Source organism: Hippopotamus amphibius, chromosome 2 (genome assembly GCF_030028045.1).
Source record: "Hippopotamus amphibius kiboko isolate mHipAmp2 chromosome 2, mHipAmp2.hap2, whole genome shotgun sequence".
Taxonomy (NCBI): domain Eukaryota; kingdom Metazoa; phylum Chordata; class Mammalia; order Artiodactyla; family Hippopotamidae; genus Hippopotamus; species Hippopotamus amphibius.
Genome location: NC_080187.1, coordinates 158,284,825 through 158,305,534, shown reverse-complemented (window position 1 = coordinate 158,305,534; position 20,710 = coordinate 158,284,825). Strand labels below are relative to the sequence as shown.

Genomic DNA, 20,710 nt, shown 5'->3' with positions numbered 1-20,710 from the left:
TAAAGCTTTCCTCCTGTTTTCTTCTTGGAGTTTTAAAGTTTCAGGTCTTAAGTCTTTAACGTACTTTTGAGTTGATTTTTGTGTATGGTATAAGGGTCCAATTCCATTCTTTTACATGTGGGTATTCAGTTTTCCCAGTACCATTTGTTGAAGATATGTTTTTAATTTTTTTCTACTATTTTCCTTTATGATTTTGTGCATGTCTTGAAAAGGTTTTCTTTACTACAAGATCATAAAACTAACCTCCTATTTTCTTTAGCACTTTATGGTTTTATTGTTTTTAATGTAAACCTTTAAGTGTCTTCCCCTCCCCCTACAGAAAAAAGGAAATTCAATATTCCCATACTATTTTTTGTATAACTGAACTTTCCCCTTGTCTCTACTAAGAGAGACTTCTTTTTGGCTAAAAGGTACAAAATACACAACCAAAAGGTGGATTGAACAATATAAGGAATTTATCATTGCACGTAACAAAAAGCCCAAAGGTAAAGCAGTTCCAGGATTGGTTAATTCAAAAGCATAATTCAGGTGCTTTCTGTCCGTGTACCCTGCTATCCTCAGTATGATAGCTTTCATCTCCATGCTTGTCCCTTCATGGTCATTAGATGGAAGAGGAGGTAAGAGATATACTAGATGAGCACTGACCCCAACCCACTGAGAAGATATGGTCCCATGAATGTTGGTGTGACTAATCCAGTAATCTACCCCTCTGCCCTTGGGGAAGACTAAATAAGGCAAAAAAAAGAGAAAAGGTGTTAGAATCTTCCCCAGCACTTCACCACACATGGAGAGAGAAACTGAAAGTCAAGACTGTAACAGGAGTAAGTATAAAGATTCCTTCCTCAAATACCTGATATTCTTTGGCCCTGGAGTCACTAGATCTATATTTCACTTTATTACATTAACGGAGCTCTCAAGAACTGAATTCCATTAAAGTGAAATAAAGTTTTTAAACAATTTAGGCAGTTAAATATGATATATATATCATACACACACAACACACACAATATATATAATGAAATCCTTATACAGGCATAAAAATTCTTAATAGAAATAAATTATAAGCAATAAAATAATAAGTTTAAAATTTAGTGTACTATTTACTTTTTTTAAATAACTAAAACAAATTCATAAAACAAAACCAAAATTTGTTCCTTCTTATACAAATGATTCTGATTGGTGCATAGTTTTCTTTATGCTAATTTACCAAACCCTGAGTTTTGCTTCTCCACATCTCGTTAAATACACATCACTCGAAGCAAATAAGAATGTTTTAAATAGGGTCCTGTATTGGTATTTAGTTATTTGAAATTAGGTTTTCATTCTGAATAGTTTCAGTAAAGTGTGTATTACAGTAGAATGTCTCTTTACCTGCTTTAAGGTCTGTGTTAAATTGATAAAATACAACCTTACTCCTGCTTAAGAATGCATCTTTTGTTATTTAAGTTAGCAAATAGCTTATATCAATACAAATGTCCAACAATGTAATTAAATCACTGCTACTTAAAGTACTTTATACATGAATAATTTATCTCCACACTGTTGAAGGCTTGCATTTCAGTAGGTTCTACAGCTTCTGTATCATCACTTGAAATTTACCTAAAAAGAAAACATGAAAAATCATTCTTTGATTTTAGGTACAAGGAAAACAGGCCTAAGTATCAATTTTCTGCTCTATTTAGTAAGTAGTTTTAGTCAAGAAACTTGCTATATCAAACAACTTTTCACACTCCTCATAATATTTGATAAAGTCAGTTTCATTTTTATGAGATGATCATCTGGTTTGTGAATGAGTGCCTTTGTTTCTCTGTAATGCCTACATTTTAGGTATTTCATTGATAATTATTGTGAATAGAAAGGAAATACAGTGATGCTCAAGCCAGTTTTATTCTTGATTGGTAGCTCCAGTGGAAAGATCTTTGGAAAAGAGTTTAGCAATAAAAGACTAGTTGGCTTTATCTAGCTTTATGTAATATATTCTAGAACACTTTAAAAAAACATTTTCAACACTATAAGAAAATTTGCTATCTTAAAAGAATACTGCAGAAAATTTTCCTTTAAAAGTTAAGAATCATCCCTTAAATTGTCTTATAAATTTGGATTTCCTTAGCACATTTTCTTAAATCATCTTCTAAATCATGACTATGAATATAAGTGTGCTACATATTACTACATTAAATGTTAAAACTGATAAAAGTAAAATGAAATGATTTTAGCATTTTAAATGTCCTCTAAGTAACAAAAACAAGAAATAAAAAAACACCAGACCTGAAAAATAATTGCTTAAAACATTTACAAGAAACATGAATTCAACTTACAGGCAGGCATTGAAGATACTTCAGCTGTTACAATACTTTTTATCCCCAAGTTTGATAAGCCACCTCTGATTAAGCCACATGTAAATGCTAAGTACTAAAAGGAAAAAAAAGTATAAACAATATTAAGGATTTCCTAAGATTGTAAAGCTACTGATAACTATGGCAATTAGTTAAACCTTGATATTAATAAATCATTGCTGTTTAAAAAAGGGTTGTGAAAGAATTTTTCAAATTACTGAAAATTCTGATTGTTAGATTTCCCAGTTCCTTGGCAACTAAACATGGACACATGACTTAAGCTCAGCCAACTAAGTGGTCCAACCCAGGACTCCGAATCTAGAGTGAGTGACAAAAACAAGCTGGAAACAGGTTAGAATTAGTTCTAGAGACAGCAAAGGTAGTCTGTGTCTACCGTCAGTGCCGCCTGAAGGAGTCTAACTAGACCCTCCTTGTGGAGTGATTTGGGCTTTCTGGCTGCTTTAACTCCCATGGTTCTCTTCAATTTTGGCCATGCCATGTTGCGGCTTTGGGATCACAGCTCCCTGACCAGGGACTGAACCTGGGCCATGCAGTGCAAGCACCAAATCCTAACCACTAGATGACCAGGGAACTCCCACTCCCATGGTTCTTGCTTGTTTTCTGAGCCTTCCAATCAATTCTGTAAACTATTATTTCATTTAATCAAAATTGGTTTCTGCTTTCTACAGCCAAGAATCTTGACTTGCTCAACACTTATAGCCTGCCACAACAAAGACTTATCCAGTTTAAAATATCAAAAAGTGCCAATGCTGAGAAACCCTGTAATATGGAAACAAAGAAAGGAAATGGGACTAAGCCACAGCAGAGACAGGCAGGACAAAAATGAGAACCAAAAATCAAATAATCCAAGGAATTTTTGATTATCTACATTTTGTATGATATTCAATACCTACTATGTATCTATGAATACTAAAGATTATTTTATAGTTAATATACATAAATGGGTAACAGTAAGTAATCAGATGTGGAGTCATGAAATTGTAAGCTGGGAGAGACTCTAGATATTATTTACAACATAGGTATTATTATAACCAATTTTATTAATAGGGAAAGTAAGGTCCAGGGGATTATGTAACTTACCCAATGTCACAAACCTATAGGTTGTGGAGTTAGCTTAAAATCTAGATTTATTTGGTCCCAGTTCCACACTCTTTCCACTACACCAAACTGCCCTTGTGTTAGATAATTTAGGTATGGACAAACTTTACAGATAAATAGCAGCTTATACATACTGCCCAAGGTATTTTATAAGTACTTCGTGCTAACTGACTGCACCACTGGAGCTATGCTTGCCCAAGATATTTTAATCACTTCAAAGGAATCCTTACATTAAAACTTGTCAGCTTTTCTTTAATACATCTGGTCTATTTATTGATTCTTACTGGAGACTGAAAAGAAATACACGAAACCCAGAAACACAGATATACTTAAAACAAAACATGTATTCTTAGAAACAAATGTTAACTATATTAAAAAAAAATATGAACTCTGGGGTGAATAATTTTGCATAGCTAATACCAGTTTTTTTAAGCTTGAGTATCTTTTCTGATGTATCCATGCTGTATTCGAAAAGCTACCATTAATCTACATTTTTAATGGCATTTAAACTATAGTGTTTCTTTAATTGGTCATCATAAGCCTACTTAGCTACAGGTTAATAGAAGTTATTTCAATATGATGAACATCTCCTATTTCACAGAAAAGTGTTTAAACAAAAGGAACAACTTAAAAACATATTTTGAATTCAATAGTCTGTTGTGATTGGCATTGTACTTTTCCCTGTGGTTCTACCTTTTTCATAATAAAAAAAAACTCCAATCTTCTGTTCTATTAAATACCTTCGATGCATGTTCTAAATACTGTTTTCCTGCAGACATTTGAGTAAGCAGGCGAAATTTGTTGTCCTGAAGTACATAGATGCCCTGTTCCAAAAATAGAAAAACATCCAAAGTCAGTGTAATCTGTACTCTTCCCTTCAAAACAATTTAAGAATATTTTAAAGTTATTAAAACTCTCCGTTGGTAAAATATTTTTTATATGAAGAAGTTTTGTAATGTTCAAGCTGAAGAGTTGTTCAGCATTTTATAAAACTAATATTTATTAAATGCTTTAAGATACAAAGATGTGTAAGACAGTTCCTATCCTTAAAGAACTCAGTCTAGTGCGAAAGAATCAGAAACACATGTCTGGGTGAAATTAGTAGCTATATATTACTAACTCATACCTAGAAAGCCAATAATCAGAGTCACTTCTTCCTATTAGCATTTCAAGTACTTCTAAGCTAAGGTTGATATTGTTATCTGAAAAAAATGAATTCTATTGGTAGCTACTAGATACATTATTTTCATTTTTTATACATTATTAAAATGCCAAATATACTCTAAATATTTCCTTGAATTTTGTAAAATGAACCTATTTTATGCATAATTTTCCATGCACCCTATTAATTTTTACATTAACAGAATATTTTAAAGAATAAGAAATATGACAGTAACTAAACAAGCAAGAGTTACTGAAGTTAAATATGCTCTATAAATTTGACTTCAGAAATTACTTGAAAGACATAAATGTGATATATTTGTGGCTGCATATTACCACCACTAAGTAATAATAATGAAAGAACCAAATCCTAAAACCTTTATCATTCTGATATCTACTTTTTAAAACTTAAAATTTAATTGAGGGAAAGGGACAGCTATCATTACTGATAACTGTCCCTTTGTCTTTATTCAGTATACCATATTAGAGAAAAAAGTAATGATGTATTAATAACATATAAGAGAAACATTCCAAAGTTGATGAGAAATTAAGTTTTATATAATAAATAAATCACTAAAATAGGACATTTATATTAAGTTAAAGGACTTAAAAAAATAGGCCTTAATTTATCTAAATACCTGATGATTTGTCCTTAGATTGTCGATTTGTTTCTTGAATACTGTAGTCCAGAAATCTTTACAAATGAACTTCATGATATCTAACTCATCCTTGAACCTTGCAGTATCTTTTGTAAACCTAAAAAGATAACTAGAAGTAATACAGTACTCTTCCTCTGAAGAAAGCAGGAGGGGCAAATTATTCACTAATTTCCAAATGCCACAACAGCTCTGAACATTTACTGACAGTCATGAAGTGATAAACACCAAGCAAAGTAGATCCCATCTCAATGGACTCACATTCTTTTATATAATCATGGGGCTAAAATTAGCCTAAAGGCATATTAGTCTAGCAGTATGCAGCAATTTTAGGTACAGTTAGCACATTAAAAAAAAAAATGCTGAGCATGATCATGGTATTGTTATATAAAATATAATCAGAGTTCAACTATTTCAGATAGTGAGAAAGGAATACTAAAAAGAATTGATCTATAAATTGAAAGATTATTTATTACATACATGAGTAGAGACGTAAGGGATGCATTTAAACAAAATTCCATTTAGGTGAAAGAACCTATTGGCCTTAAGTAGAAAATGCAGTAAGATTTTAGATAGTTGTTTCAGCATACCAAAGTTTTCAGGAAAAAACCTAAAACTTCTAAAACATATAATACATATTTTCTTCAAATATTAAAACATGTAAGTTGGATAACTGAGTTAAAATAGCATCAGACCTAAAAAGAAATTTCAATCTGTGAATTAAAGAACAGAGAATAAATAAAATTTGGGGATTAAAGTATTTCAAGTTTTATTCAGTCTTTTGAAATGGATCATCTTGTGTTCATAACCTACCTGGAAGAAAATTTTCAAATCCATACTGCTCACCTTTCTATCAATCCTTGTCCCACTCGAAACCCCATGTTTTCCAGCTTAGTTATACAGCGTCCATTTTCCTATTTAAAAAAATAATAGTTTTGAATAATTTTAGAATGCCAGAATATAAATATTTATATATTTTTCACTGAAACATTGCAAGAAAAAGTGAATTACAAGTCATATTTGAATGTTCTTAGTACTAATCATTTTCATAAGGCAATAAGATAAACAGGGAACTGTTATTACTTTTCAGAAATGCCAAATCCTTTTCCCAATTACTCTTCCCACCCTCCCTAGCTTTTTCCATTTTAAACTATTATTGTCTCCTCAGTTATAAAACTGAGGTCAAGGTATCGCTTTTGACGTTTTTCTGTCAGTCATTCCCTTTGTGCTGTCACTAAGTTCTATTGTTCCTTGCTTCAAAATGTCTGTTGGAGTCATCCAAGCTTTCCATTTCTCAGTGTGTCTTAGTTGATGACCCCACCATCCTATGCCTGGAATCATGCAATTGCTTCATTCTTCCTTTGACAATCTCATCCACTCTTAAGGCTTTAAATACTACCCCTATGTCAAAGAGTCTCAAAATTCTCTGGATGATCTACAAAGCCCTATACAATCCAGACTCCTGTGCCTCTCTGACCTCAATTTCTACTCTTCGTCACTCACTCCATCCAGCTCCACTAATCTCCTTGCTGTTCTTAAACATGCCAGGCAGGCTCCAGTCTCAGGGCTCTTGCATAGGCAGCTCTTCCTTCAGATAGTCACATGACCAACTCATTCACTTTAAGTCTTCACTCACATGTCTCCATCTCAATGAGGCTCATATCAACCTTTTAAAACTACAATATTGGACTGGAGAACTCGAGGTTTGGGAGGGGGCAGGGGGTGAAGGGGAAGCTGAGACGAAGCGAGAGAGTAGCACAGACATATATATACTACCAACTGTAAAACAGATAGTGGGAAGTTGTATAACAAAGGGAGTCCAACTCGAGGATGGAAGATGCCTTAGAGGACTGGGGCGGGGAGGGTGGGGGGGACTCCGGCGGGGGGGGGGGGGGAGTCAAGGAAGGGAGGGAATACGGGGATATGTGTATAAAAACAGATGATTGAACTTGGTGTACCCCCAAAAAAATAATAAATAAATAAATAAAATTATAAAAAAAAAAAGAAATAAAGTACACATTGTCCCTGCTTGATAAAAAAAAAAAAAAACTACAATATCATTCCACTTCAGAAACTCTCTATCCTAGTGATTCTCAAACTGTGTCCCAAGGCTAGCAACGTCAGCATCACATGGGAGCTTGCAAAAATTGCAGATTCTGTAATCCCACCCCCAAGGTAGTGAATCAGAAACTGTAGGTGTGGGTCAGTAATCTGTGTTTCAAGAAGCCCTCCTAAAGGGATTCTGATGCTCTATCTCATTTCCCTGTCTAATTTGTCTCCTAGGAACCATTTAACCTAATACACATTTTACTAATTTTGTATTGCTCATGTCCCTCCATCCCCACCCTCTCCTAGAATACAGCTCCAAGAGGGCAAGAATTTTTATGTATTCTGAAGCCTTTGTCTCCCACTAACAACAAAGGCCTCATTATTTGCTGAACTTTCTTCTAAGGAACCATGTACTCCACTAATGCAGCTGACCACAAAACCTGTATTTCTAGTAGACTTTAGTGGACACAGCCATCCAGAGGTCCCACGGGCCCCTCAAATTAGGCATATACAAAATGATATTAACATTCTCAGCCTGCTCTGCCTACAGAATTCCTTAACTTCATTAATGGCACCACCATCTACCTAGTTAGCACAACCAGAAAAGTTCCATTTTCTTCATCTCTTTGCTCCCAACCCTCCACACACACTGCAATCCTGTGGAGCCTATCATCTACATGCTTTTCAAAATCCATCTTCTCTCTCCTGACTGCTTAAGTAACTCATCATTTCTCTGCTGGTCTTCAGTTAGAGCCTTCCAACTGATCTCCTTGTCTCTAGTTTTTTTCTTCTTTTGATTTATCTTCTGTATTTCTGGTATAGACTTGCTAAAATCCAAATCATGTTGTTTCTACAGGACCACTCAGCACCATTCTGTTAATTTCCACACCCATTCCCAAACATGCTCAGGTAGAATGAGTACCTGTAAGTCATGATGCTCTTTGTGGAATAATCTGCTCTTTGTAGAATCATCCAGAAACATATAAGCAAGAAATATGCTTATATGCAGACATTCTCAAGTCTTAACTAAGATCACATGAGCTTTTGAATTAAGCCCTAGGAAAAACCTTCTGATGTTGCTACGTGTTCATTCACTTTGGCATCTGTGAGTGCCCACTAGTAAGTACCAAATTTTTAAGAAAAACGTAAGAATATTTTATACACTAACATTAAAAATAAAACTATTCTTCATAAATTGGTAAATGTCCAATTATTCAGTTTTTAGATTTAATTCCTCTTCAAGCAGTTTGAAAATCATTAATTTGGAAGGTGAGAACATTTTTTTTCCTTTATTTCACTTAAACTTATGACTTTAAAAAGATATATAAAAACCATTTCTGGATGATAGGATTATGTCTTTCTTTTACATTTTTTTATTATGAAAAATCTAAAGCAAACTCAAAGTAGAGGCACTAACAAAGCCCTCAAACAACTAGGTTCTAGTATGGAGTCTAATCAGCAAGACTACTGCATAACTTTCTAAAAATCCTTTTTGCTAAAAAAAGAAAAAAAATTTTTTTTAATCCTTTTGCTTATGTTTTTACCCCACCATATATAAACTGCAGTAGGAAAAGAAAGTTATTTTTAGTTTAAGTGATTCAAAACTTATGGATTTCCTTTCTCTTATAGGACTAGCACATCTCTTAACATTATCAGTCATGATTAGAACAACGGTTTTATTTTGGCTCATCCACTGGAGAAAAAAGAGAGGGATTTTTAAAAATGATTTTCCTGGGCAAGAGTTGGAACAGGGAAAGAAAGTAAAAGAGAATAGAATGAAAACTGATTGCACACGTGGTGCGGTGAGGAGCAGGGGTTTTATGTTAAATGGGGTGTGTTGCTAATTATTCTTTGGGGAAAAGGGTATAAGGAAAGCTAACTGTGCACAAACAGCAAATGTCTGCTACTCAGCACTTAGCACAGATGCTAACCATTAACTATTGCTTGCTGATGATGATAAAGTCAAAAGTTTGTAACTTGGAAAAAACCTCTATTACAGATGAATCTGAATAAGAATAGAATCTGCAGGAGTTCCCTGGTTGTCCAGTGGTTAGGACTCACTGCAGAGGGTGTGAGTTCAATTCCTGGTCGGAGAACTAAGATCTCACGTGCCATGTGGCATGGCCAGAGGGAAAAAAAAAAAAGGAATAGAATTTGCTTCATTTCCAATACTCTTCCTGATGTCTTCCTACTAATATCTCTAATGCATAATGCCATAGACTGAATGTCTGTATCTCTCCAAAATTAATATGTTGAAATCCTAACCCCCAGATGGTACTAGGAGGTAGGGCCCTTGGGAGGTGATTCTGTCATGAGGATGGAGCCCTCAAGAATAGCATTAGTGCCCTTATAAAAGAGACCCCAGAGAGCTAACTAACCCCCTTCCACCACGTGAGCACACAGCCAAAACACTTCCATCTGTGAATCAGGAGGAGGCTTTCACCAGAATCTGCTGGTGCCTTGATCTTGGACTTCTCAGACTTCGGAACTGTGAGAAATAAATTTCTGTTGTTTATAAGCCATTCAGTCTGTGACATTTTTGTTATAGCACCCAAAACAGACAGTATCCTTCTTATAGTTTATAAACTGACAGTACCTCTTCCTGGATGTCCTACAGGTGCCACAAATTCAACCTGTCCAAAATAATTCATTCTCTTCACCTCTTTCTTCTTTATTCCATCTGCATCCAACCCAGCAGCTCAAGCTGAAAACCTGGGGACAATTTTCAACTCTCACTCCTATACCTAAACAAGTTCTAGAGATTCTACCTCCTATCTCTCAAACCATCCTCTCCTCTGTATCCAGATCTTCATCTCCTGCCTGGATTCCTACAATAATGGGTCTTCTCCCTACAAGGATCTTCCCTCTCCAGCCCAAATAATGGTTTATCTTTCTGAAACACAAATGGACCATGTCATTCTCCTCCTTAAAAATCCTCCACTGAGAAGGTCCACGTTTTTTAAACACACAAGGCTCTTTCTAGCTTCAGCTTTCAAAATCTTCTCACTCTCCACCTATTCAATATAGTTACATTCAAATGCTCAAGCATATTTAAATACACTACACTCTTTCACACCTCTATGACTTTACCTTTGCTAGGATGCTTTTCCTGCCCTCACTTGCTACCCCTCTTTATCAATAGCAATATAGAAACTAGAGCTTCTGACTTGAGCATGATTTTGGAATATTTCACTTATAAAATCCTACAACTCCATGATTCCATATCTACCACCCAATATATTAATTATTCATTGAATCCTTATTGCCCAACGACTGTTAGGCAGGGACTTTATCTTATTCATCTAACAGTGGCAGGCAATACATGCTTACTGTATTTTCTGAATGGATCAATTAGTGAATGAAGACTCCCACACATTAGAAGTAACCTCCAGGAGGATGAGGACATTGTTTCTGCTCGTTACTATATCCCTAGTAACTAGCTATGACACATAATAGACTCTAAATAAACATTTTTTAATTAATTGTTTCCTAATTATAGTAACACCTGTAAAGTTTCCTTTGCTTCTACCTCAAATCTCATTAGCCTTCTTTCTTTGAGTTGCCTGGAGTGTTAGTGAGGGTTAGGGATAGGGAGGGAGGGACAGGATTCTCAGGCTGGGAGAGGAGGTCTGTCCAGTGGACGACTGGAAAGTGTTGGAAGAGACAGCAAAATTAAGTAGGGGTGCCAAAATCAGCAGTTGACTGCCGCAAATCATGGTAGGGATAACACATGGAAGGGACAAAACTAAGAAAATCTGTGGCCTGCCACACACACATATGAGACTGGACAAAAAGGTATCAAATAGTAGAAGACACGAAGGAGACAAGCATGAAAGGCTGAAGACAGCTGACAGGTTCTAAGGCTTAGGATACCTGAAGGTGAACCAATTTGTCCACACTTCGGGAGGCGATGAGTGGCGATGGGACGGGGGTTAAAAGAAAGAACCGAGTGGAAACAAGGAGTGTTACCGCAAAAGGACCTCAAGGGCGTGTGGCAGCACTCACCACCTCCCCCTGCTCCGCGGACTTGTACACTCCAGACACCATCTCGTTATGCAGAAGCAAAAACAACGCCTCGTCCGCCATTTCCTGCTTATTCTTCCAAGCTCCTGGTTTAGGCTCCCGTTTGGGCCGGGCGCGGGGGTTCCGGCTACCGCCTGAGCGGCTTGGCCCGCGACGCAGCTCGCCCAGTCCGCAGCCAGTACCTCGTTGCTAGGAGACCGAGGAATTTCACTCAGCTTCCCGAAGGCTGGTACTGGAGTGAGCCTGGTCCCGGGGCAAGCCCACCCCAGGGCCACCAAGCCCCTGGGCTGAACGAGAGCCTGACAGCAGCGGGAACCAAACCCAGCCCGCGGAGACTCGACCCGGCCCCTGGGCGGGGGGCGAAAAAACAACTTCCGGTCCCCTCTACCCCGGCATTCCGCCAGCTCTATGGTCACAGAGTTCCCTCCCCGGGGTGAATGGCTGGCGCGCGGAGAGGAGGAAGGTTTCTTCTCCAAGACATCGAAGGTGGTGGGTGGGGGAGGTGGTAAAGTAAGAGGGGAGCCCCCACTGCCATCGCTGTGTTAACTAGCCATGTTAAAACTGAGACCATTTTTTGTTTGTTTTCTTTATTTGGTTGTGCCTGATCTTAGTTGCCGCAGGCGGCTGCTTAGTTGCGGCATATATGTGGGATCTAGTTCCCACTGCGCCCCCCTGCACTGGGGAGCCCAGAGCCTTAACCAGTTTTCCACCAGGGCAGTCCCAACAGGAGTTTTTATTAGCTTCATCAAAAGCTTCCATTTCTGGGGTATGTTCCTTAATAATGAAAAGTTGTAAAAAGAGCGAATAAATCGTCGCTTTTCAGGCTATAAATCTTAGGTATATTGAGAAATTACCCCCGTCCATTTTGGATTAAGCCTGGGTGTAAAAAAAAGATTTAGAGCCATTTTGGCCACCAGGAAGTTTAGTGGGAGTAGGGTACAAGGGACGAGGAGGATGAAGTAAGCAAAGAACAAGGTAATTTGAATTAGAAAACACAAATTAAAGACTTCAGAAATGCGCCCTCACTGTGGGACGGAGTTCTTATAAGAATCTGTGGCGGACGTGGGGCTTCACCCCTACAGACGTGCTGCGTTAGATCATATGCACGTCTTAAATTTGGCTAACTTTGGCTTAAACGTGGCGCTTAGCCTATGATTAGTTCTTCTCTTAGTAATTTACAAAGCAGATTTTTTTTCCCAATTAATTCCTTGGTTACCACAAACTAACATGTCAAGTTTTCTCAGACTGTTAACAATAACCTCTCAACTCTTCATACCCTTTCACAGCCCCTTCTAACGTTTGGATCAGTTTTTTCAATGACCACAAAAAAATCAAGCATATAAGTTTCGCCTAACCCTTTGAAAACAAACACTAATTTTGAGGAGTATTTTGCAATCTTAATCTTGATTTTTGCAGCACTCAAATTTCCCATATGTGAAATTAGGTCCTTTATGTCCCAATTGCATTCTCCCTCATCACCACCATCAGAGTCAAAAATTAAGCAAAAGATTGGCAGCTTACTAAGGTCGATTTCTCAAACCACAATAACATGGTGTTCTTTGGATATTTTGGAGACTAGAAGGGAAACATATTTATAGAACATTACTAAATGTTGAACATGGCATCCTACAGATTATTCCCCATAAATCAGACTATGTTAAATTTCCCAGGATCTTAGTAATAGATTCTAACAAAGTAGGAATAGATCCTACCTTTTGGGCTAACTCTTAAAGCACCTTCCCATGGAAACATTGTTATACTTTGTGGTACTATTACCATATTCTCAGGTTTCACGAACTGCCTACTACACAGGATTGTAATAAATATCAATGAGCCTAAGTATGCTCACAACAGAATCACATAAAATTTTACTTTTATTTTATTTGTTTTTTGCCACACTGTGCTGCATGCGGGTTTTTAGTTCCCCGACCCATGCCTCCTACAGAAGAAGCACCCAATCTTAACCATTGGCCCGCTAGGGAAGTCCAGAATCATATAATTGTTTATCAACACTCAATCCTTCTTATCCAGACCTACTTTTTTTTTTTTTTTTGTATAGCCCTTAACCCATTTCTACCATGCTATGTAATTTCCTTATGCTTATCATCTGTCTCCTCACTCTTCCTGCCGCCAAGCTCCTTGTAGACAGATATCTCTATTGTACACTGACTATCCAAGTGCCTAGAATCGTGCCTGGCACACAGTAGGCGTTCCATAAATATTTGTTTAATGAGTAGGCTTTTTCCGCAGTCTAGCCTAACACAGAAGGAGCCTTTAAGGATTGTTGGATGAGTTAAAACGGTAACTCAGATTAAATACAGTTGGCCCCCTAATGCTTGGTGCAAGGATGCCTGGCTGACAGATGAAGGATGAAAACACAAAGATTATTCATAACATTGTTCCTGTGGGAAAATGCTTTCTGAGCTACAATTTGCAAACACATTTCTGAAACAAAACCAGTTCTCAGGCTGGCAGTGAGGGTAGAGCAGAACCAGAAAGTGGACAACACTCTCACACACAACTAACAATAGTACTGCTCCCTCAGACCCCATTTTAAACCAACCAGCTCTAGACCGGTTGTAGAGGCTAATGCCTGTCTCGTCTGTCTCACCGTCGCTTTCTTCTTGTAGTAAAGCCTTGCACATGGTCTGATCATACGACGATTCCGGGCCAAATGACCTAGGGACAGTTACAGTATCTCCAGACTCAATTTCCTTATCAGTAATAACAGGCAGTTTATTTAAGCTTTTAGTTTGTGGAGGATAAAGCACGAAAAATGTTTCACAGAGTACAAAACAAAGTCATTGTTTGCTATTATCATGAATGACTTTTCCTCTTCCTTCACTTTTTGCTTCCCTCTGCTCATCTGGGTTTAACCTAATCAAGGGAAGCCTGCGGGCCCAGCCGCCTCTCTAGGCATGCGCACCAACAGAACAGCCGCACCCTGTCCTAATCAAATCATTTCCCATAGAAGACGGGGAAACAGACTCGCCTGCACCCTACTCTGAGGGGATCAGGTGGTAAAACCGTAAGAGGCACATCATATACAGGCTGAAAGCGCTGGAAAACTCCGCTCTCCTCGCCAGAAGAGCTGGCCCGCGAACTCACGCCTCCCAGGACCCAGGGACTCTCAAACCCGCCCCGGCTCTGCGCTAGAAGCGGAGCCCAGCCACCCGCAGCTAATTGGGGAGGGAGGCGGCCGCCTGGCTGACTTTTCATTGGCCCAGAGTCACAAAGGCCGGCAGCTTCTCCCCCTTCCGGTTGTTGAGTGGTTGAGGCCGAAATACAACGCCTGTCGCCATTGGCTGAGGCCAGCTGTCAGTCCTCTCGCGTCTCGCGGCGCGACACAGGCAGACGCGGCCTGCAGAGCAGTCTCGAAGCCTGCTGTAAGGAGAAGATGGCGGTCGCAGTGAGAACTTTGCAGGAGCAGCTAGAAAAGGCCAAAGAGAGCCTAAAGAATGTGGATGAGAATATTCGCAAGCTCACCGGGCGTGATCCGAATGACGTGAGGTAAGGGGCGGACGCGAAATGCCGGCTCCGAGAGGCAGCCGTGAAGCCGCGGTGAATTGGGGGTGGGGAGGGCGGCCAGCCCTGAGAAGACTAGGGCATCGAGGCCTGTTCCCGGGGCAGTTGTGGAACCTGGTCCTCTGTGAGGTGGGCGCTTCCAAGGCCCCCACCGTAAGTCCTGGGGCTCAGGTGCGTGAGGAAGGAGAGCGGGGCCGACGTGCACCGGGATGGCTTCCCGTCCTGCGGAAAGGCCCGGACTGCCGCTTCCCGCCCTCGGCCCTGCAGGCCCGGAACTGCAGCACAAAGCCTTCCTCCTCCCGGGGCCGCCGGATTCGGGGCTGCCCGGAGACCCTCCTGGGACGCGGTCCGCCGCCTCGCCCGCCGGCTCTTGCCCACGTGCAACTTCCTTTGGGGTTGGCGAGATTGGGACTTGATCCAAGCTTGATAATGTGTGGTGGCATTGGGGTAGATATAATTCCTGTGATACTGGTCTTGGAAAAACAAGGAAGTTAATGAGGTACTTCCTGTCTCGTTTCAAACACGTGGGTTTTGAAACCGTCATCTTCGAACTTTTCTGGTTATTTTCTCTTGGTGATAAACCGCACCCGTTAAAGTATTTGGTGCTGTTAGAAATGATTTTTGTACTGATTTGTAAATATCTTGTAGGCCCATCCAAGCCAGATTGCTGGCCCTTTCTGGTCCTGGTGGAGGTAGAGGACGTGGTAGTTTATTGCTGAGGTAAGATTTCCTTAGGATTTAAATCATTGGTACTTATTATACTAAAGTAACTAATCGATTTGAGCAAATTTCGTGGTAGAGCCACTGTTAGAAATGTTTGGTTTGTTTGAAGCTATGGTCAGCTGTAGTTTTCTGTGTAATTATCGTTAATTATCGTGGAACTTCATTTACATTCAAAACTAGACGTTGAAGAATATAGTAATTGTTCCAGTCATGTGCAAACTTATTTTCATAGCTTTAAAAGAAATGCTTTAAAAGCATCTTGAAGTAACTGCTCACTTAATGTTACTTTAATTGAAAGGGTTTTTTTAAATTGCAACCAAATTATCTTCCTTAAATGAAATACCATTTGTCTTAAATTCCAAGTGCTTTATGTTGGACATTTTTGTTGCAGGCGTGGATTCTCAGATAGTGGAGGAGGACCCCCAGCCAAACAGAGAGACCTTGAAGGGGCAGTCAGTAGGTATGTTGGAGGATAAGATTCTGAAGGCATACGTTTATGTTCCATTTTCTGAGGTCGCATACAAATATCAATATTGTTGAATTGAGTTGTATTAAAATTGAGTAATACACCACTTACCCTGAGTCTGTTTCCTTGATATTTGACTGAACTGAGATGGCTAGTATCCCTCAAAACTCAGTTCTTCACTAACAGTAACAGAAATTTTACCAAAATAAAGGTCATGAGAAGAATAAGATTGAGAAAATAGTCAGTTTCTGTTACTTCTCTGTCTTGTACTACAAAGCTTAACTGGCTTGAGAAGTATTGGAAATCAAAGAGTTTGAATTGGTCCTTTTTAATTCATTTTCCTTTGTCAGGCTGGGCGGGGAGCGGCGGACTCGGAGAGAATCACGCCAAGAAAGCGACCCAGAGGATGATGATGTTAAGAAGGTAATTGAGATTAAAAGAACTTCAAAGAGGGTGAATGTAGTGTTTTCACCTTACTATATTTAAAGGAGTGCCACTTGTATGCTAGTTAAATTACTGAAATTTCTTTTCTCCTGCAGCCAGCTTTGCAGTCTTCAGTTGTAGCTACCTCCAAAGAGCGCACACGGAGAGACCTTATCCAGGATCAAAACATGGATGAAAAGGGAAAGCAAAGGTATCTTTTGTATCCTTCTAGAGGAAAACAACTCTTGTCAAATAATGCAATTTTAAGAAAACTCAAGGATATATAATATGCTTATTTTAGGAAACGGCAGACTTATATGAAGTGACACCTTTTGAAATGCGATTTTCTTTTTCTGCTCTTTAGGAACCGACGAATATTTGGCTTGTTGATGGGCACCCTTCAGAAATTTAAACAAGAATCCACTGTTGCTACCGAAAGGGTATTTATACATTTTTTCCTTTGCTTCCTTTATTTAAGCTATCAAAGTAGTTGATTACATACTTTTTAAACGCTGAAAAGTTCTCAAGATTTAATTGCAAGCTTCATAAAGTGCATTATTGATATTTCCTAAGGGAAAAAAAAGAAAAAAGATTTAATTGCCAGCCTAAAATGAAGCCAAGGAAAAACTTTAAAAATTTTCCTAAGTTGTTATATTGTTAACTGGTTCTTTTTGAGGTGCTGTTGAGTAACTTAGTGAACTTCTCTTCATGGTTCAGAGAACCTAGTCTGACTCAGGGGAACCTGGATTTTGGTTTCAGCTTTATAACAATCTCGTTTTGTGGTCTTGGACAAGTCTGTTCATTTCCTTAGGCCTTAGAGTGCTTTCTTTCAAACAGGAAGTTGAACTTGTTAATCATCGTAATTTATTAAATAATTATAATTTCTAAGACTTACACACTTAGAGGCACTCTACAAACAAAAGCATAAATTATATTCCCTGCCCTGCAGAGTTTATTTAGCTGTGTTGTTTTTCTGGAAGTTTTTATTTTACTAAAGCCACAAAATTGTGTCCTTGGAGTCGAACACTAAGTTATTGCTTCTCAGGGGAGAACCATAGTGAAAGGGAGATAACAATTCAGTCATGGGAAATTAGTAAAATTTTACTTCAGCTTTCATATGTTAACTTTATTAGAAAATATAAAAGCTTAAAGCATCTTAATGTTTGAAGAATAAGCCTGTAGATTTTTTAAGTAGTTGTCTAGTTTGTTAATTCGTTCACTAGGACATCACTTGTCTCAAAGTCTTTGCTTTGGAAAGAATAACTGAAAATAACTTATAAAGACAGTACTCTTTTCTTTTATGTTAACTTACAGGTAAGGTTCTTTCATTAATTATGTTGGAATGGAACAGTTACTGATATTATAGCTATGGCTTTAAAATTTATATTTTTACGTGAAAAGGCTTCAGTCCCCATTTCCTGAAAGGGAAATTGCAGTCAACCTCAAATGCCAAGTTTGAATTAGCTGGTGTCCTGAATTGCAGATGTGAAATATGTTTGCAGATGACAGTGAAATTGTAATGTTTCACGTAATCAGGATGTATAATAAGCTTTTAAAGATAATTGTTTATCTTTAGCAAAAGAGACGCCAGGAAATTGAACAAAAACTTGAAGTGCAGGCAGAAGAAGAAAGAAAGCAGGTTGAAAATGAGAGGAGAGAACTGTTTGAAGAGAGGCGTGCTAAACAGACAGAACTGCGGCTTTTGGAACAGAAGGTTGAGCTTGCGCAGCTGGTGAGTATGTTTTGGAATTCTAAGATTGGTAATCCTTCATGTTGACAAAAGCACTGACCTTTTACCTTTTCTTTAGCAAGAAGAATGGAATGAGCATAATGCCAAGATAATTAAATATATAAGAACTAAAACAAAGCCCCATTTGTTCTATATTCCTGGAAGAATGTGTCCAGCTACCCAAAAACTAATAGAAGAGTCACAGAGAAAAATGAATGGTAAGTGTAAATGAAAAGGTCTGTTGAAATTTCCTTAATGGGTAAGGTAACACACAAATACATATGTGTTTGTTTCATGTGACAATTGTGATTCAATAGTTAATTTTTTAGAAAGATATTCTAAGATGCTAATATGTTTGGAGTAAAAGAGCATTTGTTTCATGATAGATATTAACTGGAAACTTATATATTAGATGGTGCTTAATGCATGTTTATTTCTTAAGTATTTAAGAGAGCTGACTTCTTTTTTGCTTGATATTCGTAGTAGCTAGATACAAATGTTAATGAATCAAGAAAAAGTGAACATTGGTGTAGTCCATAGAGGAAACACATGGAAGGGTAGACACTATTAAGATGGTGATTGGATGATTTGTCTCTCCTTGGGATCAGAAAAACTTATGCATGATAGGATACCATAAAGCTGATTGTTTAAAAGAAATTTTGTTCTTTTTCGTTTAGTATGAAGTAAAATAGCTAAAGACTGTCCTGTTTTTCCATCAGTTAGGAAATTTTTGCCTGCTACTAATTTCTTAGTGTATAGTTTCCAGTGGATCTTTGCTTTTGTCATCGTATATCAATTTGTAATTACTTACTTGCCATAATCAGTCTTTTGTCATCTTTTTACAAAAAAAGACACCTAGATAAAGCTCAATGACAATTTGTGACCAGGTGTTAAATAGTGACTTTGAATTTTGTAAAGCATAGTTAGTTAATTTTACATGTGTAAATTTTTATCCTTTAGCTTTATTTGAAGGTAGACGCATCGAATTTGCAGAACAAATAAATAAAATGGAGGCTAGGCCTAGAAGACAATCAATGAAGGAAAAAGAGCATCAAGTGGTGCGTAATGAAGAACAGAAGTCGGAACAAGAAGAGGGTAAGGTGGCTCAGCGAGAGGAAGAGTTGGAGGAGACAGGTAATCAGCACAATGATGTAGAAATAGAGGAAGCAGGAGAGGAAGAGGAAAAGGAAATAGGTATAGTTCATAGTGATGCAGAGAAAGAACAGGAGGAGGAGGAACAAAAACAGGAAATAGAAGTTAAGATGGAGGAGGAAACTGAGGTAAGGGTAAGTGAGAAGCAGCAGGATAGTCAGCCTGAAGAAGCTATGGATGTGCTAGAGATGGTCGAGAGTGTCAAAAATGTAATTGCTGAGCAGGAAGTAATGGAAATCAATCAAGTTGAAAGCGTAGAACCTTCAGAAAATGAAATTAGCAAAGAACTGGAGCCAGAAATGGAATTTGAAATTGAGCCAGATAAAGAATGTAAATCTCTTTCTCCTGCAAAAGAGAATGCTAGTGCTCTAGAAATGGAAAATGAGCCTGAGGAAAAAGAAGAAAAAGAATCTGAGCCCCAACCTGAGCCTGTGGCTCAGGCTCAGTCGCTGCCTCAGCCTCAGCTCCAGCCCCTATCTCAGTCCCAATCCCAGCCCCAGTCCCACCCCCAGTCCCAACCAGTACTCCAGCCCCAGCCTCTCTCTCAGCCTGAGACTTTGACGTTAGCTGTTTCACAGCCACCACCTCAGGTTATTCATGAGCAAGGGCATTTACCACCTGAGAAGAAGGAGTTTCCTGTAGAATCTGTAAAACTCACTGAGGTGACAGTAGAGCCAGTCTTGTCAGTACATTCAGAGAGCAAGAACAAGACCAAAACTAGGAGCAGAAGTAGAGGTCGAGCTAGAAATAAAACAAGCAAGAGCAGAAGTCGAAGCAGTAGCAGTAGTAGTTCTAGTAGCAGTTCAAGCAGTAGCAGCAGTGGAAGCAGTTCCAGTAGTGGCAGTAGCAGTAGTCGAAGTAGTTCCAGTAGTAGCTCCAGTACAAGTGGCAGCAGCAGTAGAGACAGTAGCAGCAGCACTACGAGTAGTAGTGAGAGTAGAAGTCGGAGTAGGGGTCGGGGACATAACAGAGATAGAAAGCACAGAAGGAGTGTGGATCGAAAGCGAAGGGATGCTTCAGGACTAGAAAGAAGTCATAAATCTTCAAAAGGAGGTAGTAGTAGAGATACAAAAGGATCAAAGGATAAGAATTCCCGGTCTGACAGAAAGAGGTCTATATCAGAGAGTAGTCGATCAGGCAAAAGATCTTCAAGAAGTGAAAGAGACCGAAAATCAGACAGGAAAGACAAAAGGCGTTAATGGAAGAAGCCAGGCTTTCTTAGCCTATTCTTTGCAGCAGAAGATTTCTTGATGAGTAAAAGGATTACCTTTCCTTGTAAGGAGAATGCTGCCTTAAGAATTGCATGTTGTAAAAATTTTTTTGGAAAATACAGACTGTTTGTTTACCA

The 20,710-nt window shown here is 38.5% G+C and overlaps 2 protein-coding genes across 3 annotated transcripts; one reads left to right on the top strand and one right to left on the bottom strand.

The window, feature by feature from the left end:
* Positions 1-436: 436 nt before the first annotated feature.
* TRAPPC6B (trafficking protein particle complex subunit 6B) lies at positions 437-11,712 on the bottom strand. Of its 2 annotated transcripts, XM_057720479.1 has the most exons (6): positions 11,327-11,706; positions 6,119-6,186; positions 5,255-5,372; positions 4,196-4,279; positions 2,319-2,412; positions 447-1,599 (listed from the first exon to the last, which is right to left on the bottom strand). In XM_057720479.1, exons 1-6 carry the CDS (start codon positions 11,405-11,407, stop codon positions 1,568-1,570), a joined length of 477 nt encoding a protein of 158 aa, XP_057576462.1. In that variant the 5' UTR covers positions 11,408-11,706; the 3' UTR covers positions 447-1,567. The 2 variants fall into 2 exon arrangements, with proteins under 2 accessions (XP_057576463.1, XP_057576462.1); XM_057720480.1 differs by lacking the exon at positions 4,196-4,279 and having other exon boundaries at positions 437-1,599; positions 11,327-11,712.
* Positions 11,713-14,669: 2,957 nt separating this feature from the next.
* Positions 14,670-20,710, top strand: PNN (pinin, desmosome associated protein). Its single transcript, XM_057720476.1, has 9 exons — positions 14,670-14,854; positions 15,518-15,589; positions 15,984-16,052; positions 16,409-16,481; positions 16,598-16,692; positions 16,846-16,921; positions 18,058-18,213; positions 18,290-18,428; positions 19,171-20,710. Exons 1-9 carry the CDS (start codon positions 14,742-14,744, stop codon positions 20,559-20,561), a joined length of 2,184 nt encoding a protein of 727 aa, XP_057576459.1. The 5' UTR covers positions 14,670-14,741; the 3' UTR covers positions 20,562-20,710.

Excerpts from the sequence above, each read along its gene's own strand:
- PNN (XM_057720476.1), top strand. The coding sequence starts at position 14,742 with ATGGCGGTCGCAGTGAGAACTTTGCAGGAGCAGCTAGAAAAGGCCAAA. Across the intron at positions 14,855-15,517 it reads CGTGATCCGAATGACGTGAG|GCCCATCCAAGCCAGATTGC; the intron begins GTAAGGGGCGGA and ends AATATCTTGTAG. Across the intron at positions 16,053-16,408 it reads CTTGAAGGGGCAGTCAGTAG|GCTGGGCGGGGAGCGGCGGA; the intron begins GTATGTTGGAGG and ends TTCCTTTGTCAG.
- TRAPPC6B (XM_057720479.1), bottom strand. The coding sequence starts at position 11,407 with ATGGCGGACGAGGCGTTGTTTTTGCTTCTGCATAACGAGATGGTGTCT. Across the intron at positions 6,187-11,326 it reads CCGCGGAGCAGGGGGAGGTG|GAAAATGGACGCTGTATAAC; the intron begins GTGAGTGCTGCC and ends TTTTTTAAATAG. Across the intron at positions 1,600-2,318 it reads AGTATCTTCAATGCCTGCCT|GTAAATTTCAAGTGATGATA; the intron begins GTAAGTTGAATT and ends TTTTCTTTTTAG.